Below are 25,612 nucleotides of genomic sequence, written 5' to 3'. Positions count from 1 at the left end.
AAAAACAACAGCAACCACCACCTGATTCCTTTCACCACAATCATGCTATAGGCACAGTACTTACTCTACAAAAACAGTAACACCCTCAAAGAGCGAACCCCTTCTGTTAGCCACAGTGAGAAAAACAGGGAACACTATCCTTTTATGCCATTCGTTGTTCTCAGCGTTTTATTTACATTAATTCATTCAATCTTTACAATAACCCTATGAGGTAGATCCTATTCTTAACCCGGGTTAATGGATGATGAAACTAAGGCACAGAAAGGGTAAGTAACTTAACCACGGCCACAGAGCTAGAATTTGAGAATAGTATTTCTGATTGTGTCATAAATAAGGAGCTATCATTTCTAAGCCGCTTAACAAAAAATAACTCGTGGCATTGAATTACATATGAAATATACACAGTAATGCTAATCTGCCAAAACAAGGTTTCCCAAGTGTAATTTTACACAAATCACTTCTTGTACAAAATTTTATTATGTATGCACATACAGACTAACCAAGCCCTCAGTTGCCCATAGTAATTTTTAAAGTATTTGACCTTACCTGAAATGGTGCTGTACCCGAAAGCAACTGATCGGCTCAGGGCTTCGCTGGTGATTCAGCACTTTCTAAAGGAAGAGGGAAATGTCCTTGCATCCTGAGGATAAAGACTTTACCAGAATAAAAGTCATGGAAAGGACCCTATCTCAGAGGACATATTCTGGTTTTTAATGAAAGAAAGCTTCAAACTGAAAAAGAGGCCCTCTGTAACTTAAATCCTACTGTCAAAGCTGAATGATAAGAGCAGAAGAGAGAGAAGTTTCTGAATAAAATGGCACACTATGACTGTGATGCCAGGATAGCTTAGTGACACAGTTGGATCACTGTGGCAGCCATACCCCCGGATGGACCACATTTCCTTCGAGTCTTCCTTCTCCCACCACATTGCCCCAATTCTCTATTCCAGTTCCCCTCTCCCCCTTTGAGGAATAACAAGGCTAAAAACGTTCTCGAATATGTCCAGAAATGGCACCACAGGGTTGAAGGGTGTTAGGAAATGTCCAGCTGCTTTCCAAAGTAGCTGTACCAATGTATGGCGCCACCTACAGTGGATGACAGTTCCTGCGCCTCACAGCTCTGCCCATACTTGAAATTGATTTTTTAAATTTAATTTTTACCATTCATATGAAGTCATTTTGTCAGTGTGGTTTTTTCATTTCCCCCATTTCATGAACTTGAGCATCTTTTCGTTATTTTTAATGCCCACTTCTGCTTCATCTTCTCAGAAATGTTGGCTTCTTTTGCTCATTTTCCTATATGCAAAATATGTATGTCTTTTAAAAAGCTGAACTGTAGGCATTCTTTATGTATTCTGGATGCTAATCCTTTGTCAGTTATAGGTGTCAAGTATCTTCAACTAGTTTGTGGTTTGCCTTTTCATCTTCTTCATGATGTCTTTTGATGGACATAAGTCTTAATATAGACAAAGTTATCAATCTACGATTTGTGTTTTTTGTATTGAAATCCTCCTCTCCTCCCGGGTAAAAAGAAAAAAGTTCTCCTATAATGCCTGAGTTTTATAGTTTTGTCCTTTGTTTTTAGGTCCTTAATCCATATTGAACTGGTATTTGTGTATTATGTGTGAGTAGAGTCCAATTTATTTTTTTCCATTAAGATCACCAGCTGTCTTAGCCCCATTTATATACATATATATAATCAAATCCCTTCTTCCTGCAGAGCTAAAATGTCAGCACAGTCATGAGCCAACATCTCATGAATGTGTGGGTCTGTTTCTGGGCTATTTGATAATCCCCGCACCAACACCATACTGAAATAACCTTTTAATGTTTAAAGCCTGAAAATACCCAGCACTTTAAGAAGTGTGAAGAAACATTTTCATACTACAATGGTGGACTATACATTGGAGCAAACTTGTGGGGGAAAATTTAGCAGCATCAAGCAAATTAAAAATACACATATCCTTTGTCCAGCAGGTCCACTGCTAAAAATGCATCCTATGTCTAAGCTCATTAACATTTGTGCACAAAATGGGGCACCTGGGGATTCAGTCAGTAGAGCACCCAACTCTTGATCTCAGGCTTAGGAGTTCAAGCCCATTAGGTGTGGAGCGTACTTAAAAATAACCGTGCACAAAAACACTGCAGGGTTGTGTGTAGTAGAAAAGAAAAAACAAGAAAACCAAAATGGCCATCAACAGGGAAGTTGTCATCGAAATTATGAAACATCTATGCAGTGGGATGGCTTGTGGACTTTACAGATGCTGACATCTTCGATTCACAGACCGATGTAAAACAAGGACAGCAGAGCATACATATATGATGGGGTTCTATTTGTGTAGATTTTAAATCCGAGGAAGACTTGATGTCAGATTCTTGTAAGCTCCTGTGGGCCTATTTCCCCAGGAAGCACTCCGATCAGAAGGACCTCCAACTTTTATTCTTTGAAAAGAGCAGGACATTCTGAATGCCCAGAAGGGTATGGAAGTTGCAGTCGGTAGAGGAACACTGTTGAGTCCATTTGCTGAAAAACTGCATGAGGTGTTGAGAAGTATTTTGAACAATGCAGTCGCTGGCTCCCGTGTTTTCGTGTCCTTTGAATTCTGGATTCACGGAGCAGGTTAGAAATCTGCTATGCTAAGAGGCAACTTCTGTACAAAAGTCACCCCGGCTTCTGAGGTTTGGCCTTTCCAAAGCAGAGCTGAGTGCCTGGATGAGACATGCTTTTCTCCTCAGTGCGGGGGAGACTCCGAGGCCAGGGCACTGGAGGGACCTCTGTGCACTCACAGAGCAGTCACAACTCCAACTCTGAACGGTGACGGTCTCATCCAAACTCCTCCAACTCCATCCTTCCCTGCAATACATACTCGAAACACCACACCTGGCAGTGACATGCGGGGGAGAGAGAGACATGCAGAACTGTGCCCCCGCCACTTGTGTTACACAAACCTCTGTGAATGGGAAAAACTTGGGACTCTAACACCACCCAGTCCATCCCACCACAGCCAGCCACATAGGCCACAGCAGAGGAAGCGCGCCTCCTGTAGGACCCATGATACCCAGAAGGACCTCTCACCCCGGCACAAAGGCAACACTAGTCCTGCCTTCTCAGGGGTTTCTAGGACCAGTGGTTAGTTCCACAGTTTTTCTCTCCTTGGGAGTGCTCCTTTTGCACCCACGGCTGCCACTTCACTTCAAACTTACAATGTGTTACATGGCATTAGCTCTGCGTTTGATCTTCCCAACTGTTAGTAGATTATAAGCCTCTAGTCTTAACATTTCACAATTTCCCTTAGACCTCCTTACACTTAACATTTGGTTCTACACTGTATCTGACTAATGAATGGGTTTCCATGGGATGGTCACACATATGATGTGATATCTATGTGGAATGTGGTATTTATTCCCTTCAAAAACCCAAAGTTAAAAAAAGGAAGTGCAAAGTTATGAAGTAGAAAAATAAATCCAAAAGGGCAGTATTTGGCCAAAAGGCAAATAAATGTATAAGGACACAGAAAAAAAATGTTATTTCATTCATTTAAATTTTTATTTTGAATAGCTTCAATCCAAAAAAAGATTTCATAAGGTTATTTACAGTGCTGAATGTACAATTATGAATGTATGCCTTTTTGACATCAGGGTACCATTCTTGAGCAGCAATACATTTTAAAAAATATAAAGATGCAGTATCATTTCTGATATAAAGTTACTTAAAAAAAATCCAAAGTCTTAGGGAATTCACAAATCATAACAGGAAGTAACTATCTTATTAATTTAATGTGCACATAATTACCAAATTTTATTACATTAAAAATATGTGTAAATGCCCACAGACTGTACAAAAATTAACATCCCACATTTTGTCAAAAGTTCCCAACCACCTCCCACCATAAATATACAAAAACCTATTTTCAGATATGTCAAAACCGCATGCGTGAGATCTTAGAATGTTTTCTAAAGCTTGAATTTTGCTCTTTTCTGGATATTGTATCTATAGCCATTTGGGGAACAGACTACATAAACACTGATATGTTATTTACCATGCCTCGGAAACTGCAGTTATCTTCACAAACATGGGAGACAAAAGAAATACAGTTAAGACTGCAACAGTTCTGTTTAAATGCAAGTGCAATTTGGAAAGCTCTCCAATGTAAGAATTATAAAACTAATATAAAAAGTATTTCTTTTGTTGTTGGCTTAGCCACTTTTATTCAAGCATTATTTGCAGCATTGCTTTACAGCAGTTGGTGCTAGAAGATACAAAACATATAGTTACCACTATTTATATTTGAGGGAGAAAAAAAAGTTTAAACAACCCTGAGGGAGACACACATTAAAAATCTTGTTATTTATTTAAAAAGTTAAAAAGTTACATATCATTATTTAACAATTACTTTCCCCGGACATTTCTGTCCTTTAAGTATGTGCATAAATAAAATTTAAATCGGCAATATTTATTAATCTTTAATACATCAAAATAAGATATGTACAGATTTTTAAATTTAGGTCTGTATACACTCAAATAATTTAATGTGAAGTTCAGAATCAAAATTACTATGTAACGGTAACCTACAGAGAGAGAACTCAGTCTATCTATGGCACTGAGTAGGACCCACACCTGGATTCACAGACATTCTTCAAATAACATTCTGGAAACCATCAATTGCAACTTGAACAACCCACCTTGTCTATGTTCAAATCCAACTTCCTACAAATGCTCTTCCACCTACCTAAAAACCTCATTCCTTTGAAAACAATATGGACAAATGAGATATAAAACCCTTATAAAATCTAAATGTTAAAAAAAAGAAGGGTGTAAAAAATATAGCTCTTTATGATCATGCTCTTAAAGATGTTAAATACAAACGGGTAACTGGATTTTTAAGCTGCTACTTAGCAATTACTTTAATTATATGCTTCAGTATTTAAATCAGAGAATAAAATTTACAATTCTGGGAAACCACTTAAGAATAATGCTTGTACATATTGAAAATGAATGTGGAAATTAGAAAATGATCAAGAGAGTAAGTAACTATAGAAAACAGTGCTAATTCACAGCTCAAGAGGTCTAAGATGCATAGCTTCATAGAATCATTCATGGAACAATTGTTCTTATCTAATGTGTATTAATATCCTATTATACTTTTTGATGGAAAACTTCAATTATATTTTTATAAGAATCATCAGTGGCAATAGCAGTAACAGTGATCCTGAGTGTAACTTACATTTTCCTATAGTTACCTAACACCATTCAGGTCTCTGCAGCATACAAAAAGAGAACCACGTGGTTCTATAGTTCTGGCTAACATCTGATAAACTGGTAAATATCTATCAGGAAAATAAAGATCAGCTGGAAGTGGAAAGCACAAGCCTGCTACCAGTTAAGGAAGAACATAGGATAATATCACATAGTTTTAGGAGTTTAGTGTCCATTTTACAGCAATATCGGTTTCCTTGTTTATTATAACTCTGGGCTTTGCCAAACTGCTGGATCTTACCTAGAAAGGCATTTTTAAAGTTACTTTAATTTTGTTTAAAATTTAAACATAACCAGACAAAAGAGAAAGGTGAAAAATACTTTTCACATTTCTTTTGGCTCAATGAATGTCTATTCTTTAACTTTATTTCAATTTTCTTCCTCCCAGAAATTTTTACAACCAAATAATGCTCCTTTGTAAACATCCTTAAATAGGTAAGCTCTGACCTCTGGCGCCACCTAATGGCATAAAACAAACTCACCCAAGTTCATACTGCTTTGAAAAAGTAGCAGTCACTCAAAATCACTCACTCATTTTTAAGCCTCATTATTTACAGGAGACATGTATCAACCCTTAAAAACTTTAGGAGGTTAAAGTCTAACTCAAAAAACTAAAACAAAACAAAACAAAACCCAATGCACTATTATCCTATGTCATTAATTAAAAACATAGAAAATAAAAATATTTAAAATGATATAAAACCTGAGAGAAAAAAAAAGATATGAAGAGATATTAGATCTAAATCTACTGCCAAAAAAAATAATCTTTTTTCCTAGTGAAAATGGTTCTACAACATTTAAGTGAAGTGAATTATACTACTGACAGCAGACATACCACAAGATCCATTTAATAGCTTTGAGGGACATCTGAAGAAGGCAGTGAAGCACCTTGCTGATTAGAAAAATAAAACCCAGGCAGTTTGTACAGAAAATATAAAACCATAAATGGAAATTACCTGAGTTGTTCTATAAGCAACACCGTAAAACTCCTAGGCTATCAAAGGGAACTGGTTTTTGTATATATGGAATTCTTTGGAAGAAATTTTGGAATCAAATGAAAATGGGCTTTCTACCTATTTTCACCAGAGGCGAATTAACACCCATTTTATTTACCAATCACAAATTTAGGGCCAGTATATAAACGAGGACTTTTTCTAATAAGGGGGTTGTGAAAATAAATTTAAATGGATAAACCAAGTCTCAGAAGCTAATGTCTAAAAACCTATCAAATACCAACTTTCTTCTGTACCCTATATAAAGAGTTTCACTGAGGGTAACAAGAAAATTCTGGAAATATATATAATATGTAGTTACTGAATGAAGATATAGGACTTTACAGACTGATTATTAATTTAACTGATGGGCCAATCTTTTTGTTTTGTTCCGTTTATTAAAAAAAGAAAGAAAAAGCTCTCATATCAGCTACTATATTAGAAGGGACATAAACTGAAATGGTGCCATTCTGACACACAGTATCAGAATGTCCTAAAATTACATTTTCCTGCTACTAGCATACCACCGAGAGCGATGCATTGCTATGTTATGGTGATGATTTGACATGATCCATTCTCCTTAACTAAAGCTTTAGCTTCTGTTGTTGTTTGAGGTTTTGGTGGCCATTCTGGATCAACCAAGAGCTCCTGAGCCAGATACATGTACTTTGCCTTTGGTACCTTCTTTCTACAGCCTAGAGCCCAGGACAAGCAGCATTTTCCCCACCGATCCACTGACTCCTAAGAAAATAAGGGAAAAAAAGAACACACTAGTAGATTAAGGTCTGCTTGTTTTTAATAAGTTTTTTTTTTTTAAAGCATAATACATCAACAGAAAAGTAAGAGGAAATGACTTCTGAATACAATAAATGAAAAAAAAAATTCAAGTTAAAAAAGTCAGCTTTCAATTATTTAGGAACATATTTTTTAAGATTAGATTTTTTTAAATTATCAATGCAATTTCATTTTATTTAGTTCTTTGCACCTATCCTCCTGTGTACAGATACATTTTTAAAATAACTTGCAGATCTGGATTCTATGACTCTACAACACAAAATATCAAATGTGTTAAGAATAACTTTAAACTATTCAGAAAGAACACATTTTTAATATTTAATATGGAAACCCTCATATTCTATCCCAGATTATACCATTGCTCCTAGCAATTTAGCCAGCTGATCATTTTTGGAAGAAAGCAGTGTAAAAATATTATTATTACTATTAATGTCATCTTTCAAAAAATAAAGCATGATAAAAATATTGTTAGGTCAAAAATGGAACTTAAGATCATGTTTACTGTCAATCACTTCTTTTCACATATTTTCATTAATATAAAAAATTTTTCTTTTTATAAATGGTTTCCCCTGATGTTCCACTATTGGAAAGAAGTACACAGAAAGGTATAAATCAAGTACTATTTCTTAGTATTATTTCATTATAAAAAGCTCTGCTGGCATTAAAATCTTTCTGGATCACTCCTGATGTTTTTAATGAATAGTGATCTTAGATAAATAATCTTTGAAGAACAAGAAGGCAGTCCCTAGTTATTATACAAAAATGTAAATTCAGTATTGTATGGTGATTAACATAATAAAATTTTTAAAAAATGTAAATTCAAAATAGGCCCTCAAGAATTTAATTGAAATTTAAGATAAATAACACTGAAATAAGATAAAACTAAAATGACTATACTGAGACCTTAGTTATATTCACCTCTGAAGAACAGTCCATTTCTAATTATTTTGGCTGTTGCTCCTTCAAAGCAAAATTTAAATCCCATGTTTTTTTGTTGTGCCATCAACATATAACTCAAGCTGCAACTAGGTTTAATCTCAATTGAAGTAATCTCACAAAATGAAATGTAACATAACTGAGGTAGGCATTCTAATGATGACAGTCAAAATGGTTTCATCATCAAGGAAGGCAAATTTGCTATAACACGTTTTGAAACATATGTTTCTAAATTGGCCAGCAGAGAACAACAAAAATACTTTAAAAACTCTTTAAAACTTTTAAAGGTCTTCTAGTTTATTTTGTCAACAAAACACACTAAGCTGCACTGGTAGCAGGAATTCACAGGCAAAAATAAGCTGTATGAGGTTGGGGGAGGGAGAGGGAGGGCACTGGAGATCATTTATCTAGTAGCCTCTTTACTGTCATAGCTAAAAAGAGTTATCATCACCTTAAAAGAAGTCTACAAGAAAATATCTGACATTAAGATACAAAAGAGACTAGATAATAGGATTCTTGAGGTGATTCAAATAACAAATACTATTGACCCTTGAACAATACGGGTTTGAACTATGCAAGCCCAATTATGCAGATTTTTTTTTTTTTTTTGATAAATATAGTACGGTGCTGAAAATGTATTTTCTCTTCCTTATGACTCTTTTTTCTTTTTTTTAAGATTTTATTTATTTATTTGACAGACAGAGCACAAGCAGGCCGAGCGGCAGGCAGAGGGAGAGGGAGAAGCAGGCTCCCCCGCTGAGCAGGGAGCCCAATGCGGAGCTGATCCCAGGACCCTGGGATCATGACCTGAGCCGAAGGCAGACGCTTAACGACTGAGCCACCCAGGCACTCTCCTTATGATTTTCTTAGTAACATTTTCTTTTCTCTAGCTTACTTTACTGTAAGAATATAGTATATAATACATACAACATAGAAAATGTGTGTTAACTGACTGCTTACGTTATCAGTAAGGCCAACAGTAGGCTATCAGTAGTTAAGGGTTTTTTTGGTTTTTTTTGTTTGTTTTTAAGATTTATTTACTTGAAGGGGGGCAGAGAGCGCGAGTGAAGCAGGGGAGCCCAACGTATTGCTCCATCTCACAACCCTGAGATCATGACCTGAGCTGAAATCAAGAGTCAGACAGCTTAACCGACTGAGCCACCCAGGCGCCCCAGTAGGTAAGTTTTTGAGTAGTCACAATTTATACACAGATTTGGGGCTGCGGAGGGAGGGGAGTGGTTAGCAACTCTAACACCTGTGTTGTTCAAGGGCCAACTGTAATTCCTGTCCACATACACGTCATGTAGGCACATACATAGTACACCTTAATATTTAACCTGAGAGGAGACTCACTACTTGGATCTATCTTTTCCCCAAGGTGTTTAAATTCTTCAATGTAATTGTGGAAAAGATCATTGTTCCTAAATCAATGTGAAAGCTGTCACTTTTTATTTTACAGCCTGTAGCACTGTTAAAGGACCACAGGAAAAGGCTAATGGTGAATGCTGACTTTAAAAAAAAAGCAAAAACATATAGGTCTTGTCTGTCCAGATTGAAGGGCAATGCGACAATGCACAGCAGGCTGAGTTAAGGAAAGTCACAGCCCAGTGTCTTCAAACTTAAGACACACACGCCTAAGTCCACTGTTTCCTACCTGTAGAAAGTGAGGCAAGCAATAAAATTAAAACCGATTTCATTGCAAACAGAATCACAATAGAAATCTTTTAAGGTGCATGTTTTTTAAAAAATCCTCATTTCCTCATTAAAAACAAGTACACTTGCTGTAATTTAGAAAAAACAAATTAAGTCACAAGAAACACTAGGGAATCCCCCTTCCACTATAATTAGAAACATCCTGTTCCTGTACCTCACTTTCCCCAAATATCATACACATAAAATACACTATAGGCAAGCATAGGTTTGTTAGATTACAAACACAAACATACCACATACATCCTCAAATACAATAAAATTCATTGGTAGAGAAAAGAAAAGGGGCTACAGGCATGCTAGAATGAGAAATGAACCAAGGGAGAGATGATGACAGTAAGAAGGGAAAGGGAAGCTCTGTGTCACAAAAAGACAAAAAGGTGGAGCATCACAGGGCCTAGAATGAACATTCAGGTCTCCCCAAACATCTCGGCCTAAGTCCCTGAAGCAGGAGAACACTATAGCTATAGCAACTGGATCTTCTCATTTGCTCCCAAAAGCAATGGTTAAATAACCAAGCGTATCCCTCAAAGACGGGTAAGATGCTACCACAGCCCAGCAGAGAGACCACAAAGAACTTTCAAAAAGATCTACAGCTAAAATTCTCCTGCTTCTTAGACCATTCCAAACTGTTCATTCTAGAATCCCAATGCCAGTTTGCTTTTAGGAAATGTTTTCATGGGTAGCATGTAAAATATAAAGCCATGCTTGTGGGGAAAATGTTGCAATGATACTGCGGTTTTCATAGTAGTCTTCTTCCATACCAATCCTGAATATAAAAGACAATCAGAATTAGCGTTCTATCTAAATAAGTTCAAATAATATTCTAAGTGGCATAAAGACTACAGCTAATACTTGCTTTTCCCTGCAAAAGGAAAACATAATCAGGCACAAATCCTCAGGCAGGATTAAACTACATGATGACATGATCCTAGGTCCACATCTACCACTAAGTGGCCTCAGTTTACCAGACACAGGATACTAACAAATGCTTCTTAGTAAGATAATATGCAGCACAGATCTTCCTAAACAGGGGTAAAGCTTTATAGAAAACTCTTCCTGAAATCAGAAACCCTGAGTTTCAACTCCCAACTCTGTCATTCATTAGATGCATAACGACTTGGCAAGTCAACTGAATGTTGCTTCTTTATGTATAAAGTGAAGTTAGAGGGGTGCCTGGGTGGCTCAGTCGTTAAGCGTCTGCCTTCGCCTCGGGTCGTGATCCCAGAGTCCTGGGATCGAGCCCCGCATCGGGCTCCCTGCTCGGCGGGAAGCCTGCTTCTCCCTCTCCCACTCCCCCTGCTTGTGTTCCCTCTCTCACTGCGTCTCTGTCAAATAAATAAATAAAATCTTAAAAAAAAAAAAAAAAGTGAAGTTAGAAATACCTTAACATTTGGGAGGATGCTGGAGGTGTTGTACAGTGTGCCTTGTAGATCACCAGATATTTTAGAAAAAGTTATGAGAGATTTTCAGATAGGGCTCTTGACTTCCCAATCCAAATCTCTAAGACCTGGTGCCTAATCTAGGGCCTCTAGCTTTGAAACTTTCAACCCAACTCAGTGGCCCTTGGGTCTATATGGTAAGGAAGGAAAAAAAAAGAAATAGGGTTTTTCTTCCCCCCAGAATTAATATAGATGGTTGGGAGCTGCAGTCTGACAAGATCCATGGGAGAAAAGAGCACAGAGCAGGCAGACGTGGAATGAGAGTTTGTGGCAGAGCAGAATTACAGTGGCCACGGAAGTCCTTGATGGAGCAGGTTACTCTCACCTCTACTTTCTTTTTCACCTTCAACCTTGGCACTAGTGACATCTTGGACTAAAAATTCTTTGTGGTGAGGCTCCTGGATGGTTAAGCATCCAACCCTTGATTTCAGCTTGGGTCATGATCTCAGGAGTCTTGGGATCCAGTCCCATGTCAGGCTCCACACTGAGCATGGACCCTGCTTGGGATTTTCTCTCTCCCTCTCCCTCTGCCCCTCCCCCACACACACACACTCATGCACACTCTCTTGCTCTCTCTCCAAACAAAAAACAAACAAAATCTCTGTTGTGAGGGGTTTGTCCTGCTTACTATTGGAGGAAGTTTATTTAGCAAAATCCCTGGCCTCTACCTACACTACATGCCAGTAGCAACCCCTCTCCCCTCCAACTGTGAAAACCAAATATGTCTGCAGACACCAGCAAATGTCGGGGTGGGGAGGGGCAAACAGAACTGTCTCTGATTGAGAATCATAGCCTTATGGTAATATGACTAGCTGATTGGTTCTTGAAGGGTCACAAATATGAACAGTGAAACCACATTACACATAGAAGTGTCAGAAGATGAAAGTGTATCATTCTGTGCTAAAACATTATAAGAACGTTTTTCTTTTTCTTTTTTGTTTTTTTTTTTTTTTAAAGATTTTATTTATCCATTCGACAGAGAGAGAGCACAAGCAGGGGGATCGGCAGAGGAAGAGGGAGAAGCAGGCTCCCCACTGAGCAGGGAGCCCAACCTGGGGCTCGATCCCAGGACCCCAGCAGGATCATGACCTGAGCCAAAGGCAGATGCCCAACCAACTAAGCCACCCAGGTGCCCCTACAAGAACTCTTTTCTAAAGCCAGTAATTTAAAAAAAAAAAATGCTTTCTTAATCATGACTACAGAAATTGAAGACTAAAATTCTTGTCTACTCCGTGATTCTCAGAACAAAGTGGCAAACACAGCAGATGTTAGAGCTGCCTATGCTAGACCACTCTCTACTTTCACTCTCTCCTCTGAATACTTCAGAGGTAGGACATCACATGAGAGACACAAACTCTTAAAAATGAGGACAGATACTAACAAATTTCTAGAAAAACAGGGATTTAGCAAATGATAGAATTTTCTCCCATTTAATTTTGGTTGAAAAGTGAGGAGAAATTTCCAATTCAAATATTTTAAAGGAGGCTTATGATACCCACTTTTAACTAAACAGGGGTATAATGCCTCCTCAGAACCTGTATTTCCTGTTTAAAGATTTTTTTTTTTAAAGTAATCTCTACACCTAACGTTGGGCTCAAACTCACAATCCCGAGATCAAGAATCAGCAGCTATACTGATTGAGCCAGCCAGGTGCCCTTGCACTTCCTGTTTAGATCAACAGTTAGAGAACTCTTTGGAGATGCTGAAAACTCAATGTAAATGTTTCCCTTGGCCCCGGGGCTTTGCCAGTACAAACATTCCATATGAGGACTGATGATAAGAGCCAAGAATCTACACTTTGAAGTCCTGTAGTGAGGTAACCCAAAGGAAAAAAACTTGGACACAGAGGAGATTTAGCTAAAGGACACGAGCCCCTGATACAGCTGTGGCCATATCACTACACTGCTTTGAGAAAAAGGAACTGAAGCTGAAGCCAGACTCATGCCATCACTACCACAAACTCTCGTTCTTCATCATAAAGCAGTAGAAAAGGAAACAGCACTCCATGGGACCTCTTATAAAGAAAGCAATCTGTGACATTACTCTGGGCATCAAGCCTGCTGAATTACCAAAATAAAGCTCGGGAAGTTGCTACTTAGGTAAAAGAAGGCTAAAAATAAGTGAGAGGCACAACTCAGAAATGCCAGGGAATCCTCTTGAACTCTGAAAGCTTTCCCTGTGCCTCAGGATGAACGGAAGATTTAGAACTTACATGTGTAAAAGTGCATCACCTACCTACAAACAGCAATGGGTCAGATAACGAGGTGGGGAGACACTGTATTGTCAAGTTCTCTATACCCAAATGGGCTGGATCAGAGCGGATTCAATGGTATCAGTTTAAAAAAAATAAGACCCACCTTATATGTTACCTTGCATGTTGTATAAGTACATACATATGCTTCTACACACACTCTATAACATGTATTAGTTCTATACTATATGACTGTATGTTATAGTATGTAACTATACTTCAACATCCAAACACCAGGAAATGGGTTTTATTCATCTGTTTCTCTTCTTACTATGGAGCTTGAGTATCTTTCAAATAACACGCTACTAATGGATCCAGAAAATCAGAAGTCCTAAGCCGTGATTTCTATGAAGATATGCATGGTCTCTGAAAATTTTTCTGAAGAGAGACCTATGTTTGGAAAAGCCAAAGATCCACCCAAAATTAAGGCACAGTAATTGCTGACAAGAGATCAGAAATAATTCCTCAAACTTTTGGCCTCTGAACTCTGACTCATGAATAATTCCCATTTCGTAACTACGTTTACATGAATCCCATTTAGGTTCTAATGGGACTCATGAAAACCGTAAACATAGAAACCAGAGAAAAATGGAAAACTTAACTCTCACCACTGAGAACAAGACCTTTATACATGGCGAAGATAAGGATTGGAATGGAAAAGAGACTTATGAAATTTCTGAAGTCCTGAAAAGCCTGTAACAAATGTTTGCCAAGAATTTTCTAGGACTCCTTACAGGGAATGAAATGCCAGGCATAGGGAAAAAGGTTGAGGCAACACACAACAGAACACCACCCTACATAAGGCAGAGCACACAACTAAAAGAGCCTAAATACACGTGAAGAATTGAGAGTAAGTGCTGATTTCCAACCTGTGGTGGCTGTGTGGTGGTGAAGCGATATTCTCCTTGTTTGTCTCGATTGAACACAACTTTCCAAAGGACCATGTCAAGGAAGAAGTTCTGAGAGATATTCATTCCAGTGAGTTAAGAATTAAAAATGACTAAGTCATTCTTTATTAATGTGCACATTTTAAAAGGCTCATACAATGCTGCATCATTAGTGAAAAACATGACTTGGTTTTCATATAGACAATTTCAGTTAATATTTGAAAAGGGTAAGGATAACAACAGAACTTTTTTTTTTTTTTTACAAGAAAAGCTTTGTAACAAATATAAATCACCATAAAATTCCTGATAAAATGGGAACCCTAAAATTTCCACAAAATATGGCTTTTATTTGAATCCTTGGGTCTTTCCCATATTAAAATAATGCTTATAATCTGAGTCTTTTTTCTTAACAATGAATTATTTTCATTGAGTTAACATATTAATTCTGTATCTATAAATGAGTATGACTTCATCAGAGTCCAACACAATTCTTTTGATAGTGAGCAGGAATAGTAAATTAAGAGATTATGAAAGGATTCCCTAAAAATTGTTTTTCTTTAAATTTTATTTTAAATAACATTTGCGTGAATAGATGAACTTATACTATAGAAAAAGGAAAGCTTTTAAAATATAATATCTTGGATGTGCTTTCTAGTGTTCATGAAATAGCAAAAATACTTTCCACTGGGCAACTTAAAAAGATATTATGTTAATATCCACGCTGCCCACTCTGACCAAATTTAAATACCAAGTCATCTTTTAGAAAGATAACAAATTAAGCACAATTTCCAAGTCGAGAACTATTATCACCAAAGTATACACATTTTCCCACAAATTACCTAATTTTAATTCAAAAGCCTGCCCTCTGAAGAAACCCTTCACTTAAAAATCACAACCTTAGCTCCTTCTTCCATTTCATATATTGCTACTGTAGGAGTGAATCATAACAGTTCTGAGAACAGACAAAATTTTATTAATAAGCAGCAAATGAGAAGTTACTAGCTCCTTTTATAGAAGTCAACTTAAAGGCAATCCTAATAGGAGAATAACTATATAATATACAATGGATCAAAGAGGACTTAAGACCTCCAGAGGAAACTCAGAAGTAAATACCAAGGAGGAAGTTCCAGTAATCAGTGCCATTAAGTTCACAGCAGTCATTATTTTATACTTTCAATAAACTGTTATTAAAATTTACTACATTTCATGGAGAAAGCCCCCTCCTTCCTTTCCTACCTTAAATGGGAGATTTTACCGTAAATCACAGGTCTCTGGTTGTACACACCCACTCTGATTTTGTATCACTGGTTTACTAGTTTAGGGGCCACCTGAACACCAATCTTCTCCCCTTTCTATAGATCACTAATTTTTGCTATCTCACTGCTTATTTTCTCCTATCTATAAGAGTGCAGCTACATCATATCCCTTAATATGACAATTATCAGTTCATGGAAAAGGTCAGAAGACAGAGCTAAATCAATTTAACTAAAATGAGACTGAAACTCTTTGTGGGCTTCCATAATGTTACCTGTCCTCTTCCCCCAAGACTAATAAATCACCAAGAATCCCACAGCAGCAACGTAGCCATTTAATTATCTGAAATGCTTACCTCCACCATGATAGATACAAGGGCATTGACAAGAACAATCATGAGCATAGTTATACGCCACTGATATGGTACACACACTATCTGTAAGACAAAATTTTAAGTTAAAATTATAGTATGCAGTTGATATTACAGCATTATATCAAAATTTCAGTATTTACTGAATTCCTATTACATACCAAGCACCTTCACATACATTATCTACTCAATCCTTAACAATGCCACAAGGTATATCCACTTTTCAGAGGATAAAACTCAAAAGTGTAACTCAGGGTTAAAAGAATAGGGTAAAGTGACTGAGCTTAGAGTCAAATCCTATTTACTCAGACTGAAAAGCGATGCTTTCTACTAGTTCACAAATTTCTAACAATTTCCTATTTTTAAAATAAAATCCTCTCTTTAAACAATGAAGCAGATATTGATTAAATAATGAAGTATCATTCAAAACACTATATATTGTTACAAAGACAAATTCATAAAAGAACTATACAAATCAATTTAACAAATACAGCCTAAGTTTTCACTTTAAAATCTGGTTAATTTCTAAGATCTAAAAAATAAAAGAAAAAATCCCATTCATGCATTCACCTATTAGTCAACAAATATTTACTGAGTACCTAAAATACTGTGCTAGGTGTGGAGAAGTGATACGATCTAATACGTTTTAGAAAAACAACCTATGACTCCAGCAAAGATTTCAGGAGTGGAGACTGCTATAGTGATCAAGACAAGAAATGATGGAAGTCAAAACTAGTGATGGGGGCACAAAATAATAAATATTTACTTGGTCTCTGTCTGACACAGAGCTCTTAAAACTCTTGTAATTTCCTGAGTGATGGTGGCAACAGGAATATCCTAATGAGGCTACTCTTGGTGGGCTCCTTGATAGCTTCAGGATGGGGGCTGGTCACCAGAAAAACTAAGCCATGATTAGAAGCTTGGAGCTTTCAGCCCCACTCTCCCATCCTCCATGGAAAGGAGAGGGGCTGGAGACTGAGTTAATAATTGACCATGACATGATGAAGCCTCCATTAAAAAAAAAAATCCCTGAACTTCAAGGTTTAGAGAGCTTCTGGTTCGGCCAACACATCCATGTGCTGGGAGGGTAGTACATCTCAACTCCACAGGGACAGAAGCTCTTATCCTCGAGACCCTTCCAGACCTTGGACTACCTGCCTCTTCATCTGGCTGTACATCTGTACCTTTATTATAAACCAATAAACATTAAGTGTTAACCTGAGTTTTATAGCAAATTATCAAACCTGAGAAGGGAGTTCTGGGAACCCTGATTTATAACTAGTCAGAAGTACAAGGGATGACCTGGGACTTGCCACTGGTATCTGAAGTTGAGGAGCACTCTTGTGGGACAGAGCCCTTAACTTGTAGGGTCTGTGCTAATTCCAGGTAGCTGGTCTAAGAACCAAATTGTAAGATACCCAGTTGGTATCCAGAGTTGGAGAACTGGTTGGTGTGGGGCACACATTTGGTGTTAAAAGTATTGCGAGTAGAGGAAACAATAGCTTCCCTCTAGCTGGCAAATGGGATGAAGCAAAGCTAAAATAGATTCAGAATCAGAAAATGGAGAATCTAGCAACTGACTGACTATGCAAAGAAAAGAAGACAAGGACACATATACACACTTCTGACTTGGATAAATAGTGGTACCAAAAAAGCAAAGACAAAGCAGTGTTGAGGGAAAACATGATGATAAGCTTAGCTATCAAGATGCTGAATGAGAGAACTGATAGGTGAACCATGCATATAATATTCAGTATGTCAGTGGATATTCAGTTTTAAAGCTCAGTTGTGAGATCTAGGCCAACATAGAAGATACCATGGGTGAAGCCGGCACTATACATGAGCTTATCCAAATACACAGAGTAACACGAGGGAGAAGAACAGAAATGTGTGGAACGCTAACATTTAAGGAACAGGAGAGTCTGGAACCACCATGGAGAATAAGAACAAGGTGTCACAGAGGTAGGAAAAATTCAGAAGGGAGTACAGCATCACAAAATTGTAGAGAGTCTCACAAGAATGATTGCCTGGCTAACCTCTCAAATACTAGTCGTCAGTAAGGTTGGAAAAAAACTAAAAGGACAAGTCCACTGGATTTAAGAAGAAAGTTGTTAATGGCCTTGACCAGGGCAATTTCATTACACTGGCAGGGGTAGAAGCCAAACTATTTGATGAGTATGTGAGAGGTGAATCGAATGTTGCACTCTTTCAAGAAATAATTTGGCTGTGAAGCAGAAGACACATATGCCAGGAGAGAAACAAAAACGGGTTTTATTCTGTTTTCTTCTTTTGCTTAAAGTGCTTATCTAAATCCCTCAATGGGGAAACAGACACACTCATATACACACTGCTGGTTAAGACTATAAATGGTCAACCTCTTCAAAGTTCAATAACACAGCTGCTTGTACCTGAGATAAACCAACCCTGAACATGGGAAAATACTAGAAACAATCTAATTATTTTCCAACAGAGAATGGAGAAATGAATGAAAGGATACTCCTATAATGGAATACTATATAGTGGTGAAAATGAAATGCATGTATCAATAAGGACACATCTCAAAAATAATGCTAACGGGAAAAAGCAAGTCACAGAAAAATACAAACAGTAAGATACCATTGTCATACAGGTCAAAAGCAAGCAAAACTATCTCTATGGCTATACAGCATGGTAAGTGTATACTGAAAAGCAACACAATGAAGCAAAAAATTAGAATAGTGGTTCCCTCAGAGTGTTTGGAGAAAGGTATGCTATAGTGCCTTACTGGTGTTGGTAATGTTGCCTTTTTTTTAGGTTGGATAATGAGCTCCTGGGTGTTATTTTATTACTATTATGCTTAACAACTTAAATATGTGTGCATATTCTTCTATACAAAACAAGTATTTCATCATTCATAAAGCTTTTAATGAAAAGATGAACTCAGTGGACAGTGAAGAAGAGGCAGTAGGTACAGACTATTCCAAGAAGTAGGTTGAGAAGGGACAGATCAAGTAACAGGGTCAAAGTTTTTTATTTCTAAAGACCAAGGAACATTTGTTTGTAGATAAGGAAATGGAACCAGAAGCAAAGACTGAAGAAACAGGAAAGAGACATAAAATATGAGGAGACTCAATAAAAGCTGCTATTCCAATTATGTTCTTTATTCTTTTTAGGGTATATTTGGGTTAATATAACTGCATCTTAGAAAATTCAGAAAGAAGAGATCCTGGGGAAAAAGACCTTGACAGCTGAATCTCTGTCCCCAGTACTATGAGAGCAAAGGAGGGGGTAGATCATAAGCTCTAGCAAACTTCCGGAAGTCCCATTTGGCTGTGTCAGTATCACGTAATACTAACGTGTCATTTTTCTATTACTGTTTTACTACCGCTATCCTACTTATTATCACCCTCAGACAACCAGTAGTAATTGATGTGCTGAACCCTTACCTGAAGAACCTGGTCAATAGAGGCAACTGGATGCAACATGATGAGTAATATGAAAACATACAAAATAATCACAGACACAACAAAAAAATCTGAAAAAGAAAGTAAAACAATTAAATTAGAAGTTCCTTTAAATAAAAATGCATATAATACAACTGGCATACTGGCAATCTTAAATTTGGCTTTGAATCTATCTATTTAGGTTGGTGAAGTATATAAAGTCTGTGTTTTATGTTATTTCCTAGAGTACAGTACATTATTTAGGCCCAAAAAATTCATTTATGTGATACAGAAATAATCAGCATTTATAAAAATAGGAGACAGACCTTTATGGACATTTATTTCTATTTTTCCCAGATAGATAGCTACTTTATAAGATAATCAAGCCCATATATAATTCAAAGACAGGAGACTAGACTATGTAGAGCAAAATGAGATTATCATTTAAAACATGTATGCTCTAATTACTGTTGACTATAAAAGTACTGAATAACATTTATTCCCAGTATTTGGTATGTTATAATCCTAAATAGAAGCATTCTAATTTGACTATATTTCTGTTAAGTGAATCCCACTTTCTCAATGACTTCCTCTGTAAAAATATTTCCACAGAAAATGTTAGCTAAAACCCAGAAACTGAGTTGATTTACTATTTTAAACATGGGCTAACCCGCGTGCTGCAGTAGCTAGGAATGGTAAATTCAATCCAGCAGTACTTTGCATTAACTTTCCTAACTCAAAAATAAAACTCCCCGCTTATGGCCATTTTGTTAACTGTGTACATACATGCATACATTTGCACATATACAAGCATACTCTTATATAATGAGCCTTAAGGTTCAGAAATTTCCCCATTATAATATCCCCCAATTTTTTTCCCTTTTTTTTTTTTGGCCTGGATATTTATTTACAAGTTCTTATTTGAGGTCATCTTGAAACTTAAATTTTACTAGTACCATGTAAAACCAAAATTTTATGATAAAGCCTTCAGATTGGGTAAAAAAGTTAATATCCTATTTTATGGACTGTAAAAGAGGGATCTCATACTATTTTTAAATGTAGGAGTCAAATCATTTATAAATATAAACACTGTTAGTATGTCAGTTCAAAACCATAGGCCAATATTTACTGTCCTGTAGAAATAACATTATATTATATATTGTTTTATATATTTAATATACATATTTATTGTTCTAACAACTTAGGCTGGAAGTTATATTAACATTCATGCCAAAGCGGGGAAACTTTTATTATGAGTCACTGACCAACAGGATGAAAAATTTGGGACCCATGTTAGATTTTTAAAAACTTCTTCTTAGACTTTTATTTTTTAAAACACACTACTAAACTGTAAACAGGAAATATAACATTCTGTTCAATAAATGTAGCAACCAAAGCAATATGTAAGTTAATTCAAATAGTTATTGTGGTCAGTTAAAGAAAAAGTGTTTAGAAAGTGCTAGTTGGAAGTACAGAAACACACAAAAGACAAAATCAGAAAAAGGACAAGAAGAAATGGTCAGAATACAAAAGCCAGAGACTACAAATGCCAGAATACAAATAGAGAGACATGGAGACAGAAAAAGTTATTTCAAAATAGTAATAGCCCATACTGAATGTTTTCCAAATCTTACTGCATTTTTACAGCTATAAGCAAAACAGATTTGCAATCTAGCTCCTGACATGTTGCCAGAAAACATTTTTTTACTCAGGCTCACAGACTTCTTACATCCACCTCAACAGTGTTTCTCAAATTTTCCTGTCTTTCTCTTAGAGCCACTTCCTTTGATCACACCTCCAAAAACCTGCCAAGATTTCCATGTGAAGCAGAAAATAAGTAATTAAACCTCTCCTTTGTTTAGCCAGGGGAGAAAAAGAGGAGCTATTCAAAGGAGTCTGACAGGGACGGTGCATGGCTGGCAGATGTATATAACCACTGAAATGAAAAGATCAGTAGAGAAACCAAGAATGGGAAAATCAGGTATTCATTTTCGAAAGCTATGGAGTTTCTAGTAGACTGTGCTCTCCACTCCTAGACTGTCCTAGCAATGCTACTTAAGTACAAGTAATACTCTTCACCAGAAGACAGCAATCAAAACAACTTCTGTGTTGGTGGTGACTGGAGATCAGGGGAGAATGTTCCTGAAGTTAAAAATTTATATTCTACCACAAAGCTGTGTGAACATGAACAAGTCCTTAGGAGTCAAGGTATTTTAACTAATAAGATGGGGATATGATGAAGATACCATACAAAAGAGCAGACTTGGTCCTTAAAATGCAAAGTATTTGTAAATTCAAGTTATTATTAAATATGTCCCAGCTTATGGCATCACAGATTTGTTAATGATACCAGATGGTTTTGATGGAATATGGCACCAAAACCAGGCACCAGAAAGGATTTCCTTTATATTCCCCTTAGTATGTGACTCAAAAACAAAACCTTACATAGAATAAATAAACCTACAATACTCGTTCATGATTTTGATATATACTTCTCTTGCTGTTCCTTCCTCAAAAATATGAACTGGGGTCTTCTGACCTATAACCACAAGTTTCAAATCTTTTTATTCCTAACCCCACTTCCTAACTCAGTTTCTTGTCTTTGAAAGGCCACCTTATCCTGTAGGGCCTCTAGGTATCTGTTCTAACCAATTCAGGCATGGCAGGGGAACAGGAAAAAATGCAGAGACCCTGTAGAGGAGGAGATACTGGCAGCTCAGTAGTGGTATCTTCACAGACTGAGAAAGGACTTGGATGTCACAAGCAGGAAGTTATAGGAGACAAGTAAGAAACTGTAGCAAAAACCGAAGCCAAATCCCAAGAGATCACATCTAGTTAAATGACAGTGTAAGAACTGAGTCCATATCATCATGGCCCTTGAAATGATAGCATGGTCAAAGGAGAAAATATAACTGGACTAAGCTAAAGCTGAAAGTGGGTCACCACAGACTGAAATTCAGTTTGACTCAGAATCCAACCAGTAGAAGAGAACAAAAACATTCTGACGAGAATGCCTGAAATGCCTAAGAATGAGATTAATTTTTAAAGACAATAATCTCAAGATGGTTTAATACATTTCACTGTTTAGATACAGAGAACAGCAACCAGCAAGTCCTAACAAAGAACTGCTGTCAATTCTAAAGGAGAAAATGAAAAGCTAATGTCAGCTCTAGTAAAGCCTTAACCTTTCCCCATTCATTCCCAGCTTTATTTATACTTTATACTGTATATTACTTTATAGTTAGACTTTATTTCTGTCACTTTTTTTTTTCTACCTTTCTTTATTCATCAGTTACTCCAAGATTAAGGGGCTCCAATGACAGACCAAGAGACAAGATGTGAAAATTAGCAAAATACGTTTATGTTGTGCTTAGTGTTCCTATTTTATTTTTCAGGAGGCATGTTTTAAGACAGCATGTACTTCTGTTTATCCGCCAACAAACACACACAAGCTGCTTATATGCAGAACAAAGGTTTTGTGGCTATATATTCGCTAAAACATAATTTTTTATACTACGTTTTAAAAAAAAATAGTCCAGTGATCAAAAACTGAGTTTATTATTTATTCAAGTCAATTTGAAACTAAATGCAAATACAAAATATCTTAATACAAAATTAAATGGGAATACAAAGCCTTTAATATTTTTTGAAGTTTTCCAAATAATACCAAATATACATTTTAAAAACAGGCAATTAATAATCTCTTTTTTTAATTGGAGAAGCATGGATAGGGTAGATTTACTTAGATCTCTAAAATTACTGACATGGCTGTCTTGCTTATTAAACAGTCTGAACACCAGTTTTCTTATATAAAGAAAGCATTATTCTCTGACAGATGTTTTAGCTACCCTTAGGCATGCTAAATATTTCCTTGAAATTTAAAAATATGGAACTAAAAATAAAACATGTATGTCAACTTTAATTAACTTTAGTTATGAAGTACTCTTAGAAGTGATTGACCTTCTATGGAAGGCTTTTTGTGCCAAAGCATGCTTCCAATATGGCTCTCAGTAAATACAGTTTCTACTTGTTAGATAATATCAGGTTTTTGGTTTCCCACCCCCCAACATCTATTTTTTTGGAGGGGGAGGGACAGAGGGAGAGAGAGAATCCTAAGCAGACTCCACGCTCCGCGGAGACTGATGTGGGGCTCGATCCCATGACCCTGAGATCACAACCCACACTGAAACCAAGAGTCAGAGGCTCAACCAACTGCACCACCCAGGCTCCCCAATATGAGTTTTTTTTTAAAAAAAGAAAAAAGTAAAAACAGATTTCAATATTATTGATACTTGTATAGTCTTACCTGTCCAAAATAGAGAGTAATAAAATGTGACCTACAAACCATGTACTGTAGAATAAATAAATGTGAAAATGCTTTGTAAACTCAACTACTATTCATTCTAAGATACTGCAAAAATCAAAAGTTCTTTATGAAAATAAGTTATCCCACATATTAATTAGTATATTCTCAATTTTTTTAAAAATTAGCAGTTTATATATAATAACTGACTTTTTCCCCGTAAACCCTAATTTTGATCAATCAAGATGCTATCTCCTACTGCCACAGTTAGATGAGTCGACATAGGCACAAGACTCCTTTCTACTGACCCTTTCAGCAGTGGATGCAAAGGTGACACAAAGAATTCCAGGTGAATAATGTCTGTACCAGTGTCAAAAATGATGAAAAAGACAGCTGGCACTATGCAGACCACCCAGAAGCAAAGTATAATACCCACTGTTCCAACTGAAGAACCTCTGTTCCTATTTCTAATTCTAACTCTGTCTGCAATGGGCTGTAAAAATAAAAGCTGGAGCCAGAAGCAATAGGATGTGAAAACCCGGAATGTTTAGAACTGGTGGCTTCAATTTTCAACTTTAGAGTGGCAGCTACCATGAGAACAAAACAAGACTGTAAACATCTAAATCACTAGGTTCATTCTATTTGTGAAGACCTATTTCACTTTGAAAGAAGTTTCAACTCTACTCTTCTTACATTATTTTTAAAGAAAGGAAGCAGGATAAAAATCACAAATGCCAAACTTACAATTCTTGTAGCAAGGCTGCCTGAAGGGTTTTCCTTTTGAAAAGGCAATTGCCACTATGAGGTACTGAAAACTGGAGATAAAAAACACTGTGGTATTTTCATAATTTTGTATATTATGTGTATCAAGATTGGTTTCATTGTACAAATGTGAAGAATTCCAATATAGGCTTCTTGTTGTATTACAAGCACTAGAACACAAAACATTTTTATATTACTAAATACAATACTCATTTCCCAAAAGAAACCAATTTTACCTTAACTGTCTTGAATCACTTTCATTAACAGAAATAAGGTTTTTATAGGAAAAGATCCAACAATATCAAGGTAAAATATATAGAACAGCCAATGGAGTGTTGAGGGTCTCTTCTCCTTAGTCACATTCCAATCAGTTAAAAAAAACTAGAAGAAACTTCATATTTAACAAGCCCCTCTTACTTTTTAACCTTGGGGATGAAAGTAGGGGCGCCTGGGTGGCTCAGTCGTTAAGCGTCTGCCTTCGGCTCAGGTCATGATCCCAGGATCATGATGTTATCCCACATATTAAGCTTCTCCCTCTCCCACTCTCACTCCCCCTGCTTGTGTTCCCTCTCTCGCTGTCTCTCTGTCAAATAAACAAAATCTTAAAAAAAAAAAAAAAAAAAAACTAATATAACACTGTATGTTGACTATACTGGAATTAAAATTTAAAAAAAAGAAACCAAATTTTGGGAGTAATTTTAACATAGTAAATGTTCATAGACCTTAGGTTTGACCTTAGCTCTACCACTTTTTAGCTTAACTGGGGAAATATTAAATTTGAGCCCCCATTTCCTGGCGTGTAAGGGTGGATACCACCTGCACCATCACAGGGTTTCTGTGGGGAATGAGCAAGATGACTCATGTAAATGCCTAGCAAAGCACTTAGCACTGAGATGACCCTCAGTATTCTCTGGCTGTGGTGCTCTCTCAGCTCTACTTCCAGCTGGGCAGGACTGTCAAACATATATCACACCCATTACTAAAACATTAACTACATAAGCACAGGCAAGTAGTAACAAAATGTTAATCTGCTACAAATGAATTCTGGAAAGTTTTTCCAGAACAATTCCATCTATTCCTTTGCATTTGCAGTGTTTACATGTACATATAGGCAAACATTAATGTTAAATTTCTCAAAGTTTAAATAAATAAATAAATAAATAAATAAATAAATAAATTTCTCAAAGTTTCCTAAAACTTTTGAAGACAACTTTTGCTCCCTTCATCAAGCA

General features: G+C 36.5%; 1 protein-coding gene across 7 annotated transcripts in view; it reads right to left on the bottom strand.

Annotated features, from left to right (window-relative positions):
- Positions 1 to 860: 860 nt before the first annotated feature.
- The window catches only part of ATP13A3 (ATPase 13A3), a 95,951-nt gene continuing 71,199 nt past the window's right edge, over positions 861 to 25,612 (bottom strand). For 3 of the 7 annotated variants that reach the window (XM_032406886.1, XM_032406889.1, XM_032406887.1), the window contains 5 exons: positions 24,363 to 24,550; positions 19,319 to 19,407; positions 15,879 to 15,959; positions 14,252 to 14,341; positions 862 to 6,989 (listed from right to left, as the gene is read on the bottom strand). In XM_032406886.1, coding sequence (XP_032262777.1) covers positions 6,792 to 6,989; positions 14,252 to 14,341; positions 15,879 to 15,959; positions 19,319 to 19,407; positions 24,363 to 24,550 — 646 coding nt within the window. In that variant the 3' untranslated portion in view covers positions 862 to 6,791. Of the gene's footprint in view, positions 6,990 to 14,251; positions 14,342 to 15,878; positions 15,960 to 19,318; positions 19,408 to 24,362; positions 24,551 to 25,612 lie in introns of all 7 variants that reach the window. The other 4 variants (XM_032406888.1, XM_032406890.1, XR_004299808.1 and 1 more) reach the window with 4 other exon arrangements.

This window comes from Phoca vitulina, unplaced genomic scaffold (genome assembly GCF_004348235.1).
Source record: "Phoca vitulina isolate PV1807 unplaced genomic scaffold, GSC_HSeal_1.0 scaffold8, whole genome shotgun sequence".
In the NCBI taxonomy this organism is placed as follows: Eukaryota; Metazoa; Chordata; class Mammalia; order Carnivora; family Phocidae; genus Phoca; species Phoca vitulina.
Note: the sequence above shows the minus strand (reverse complement) of the source record. Positions and strands in the feature narration are given on the sequence as shown.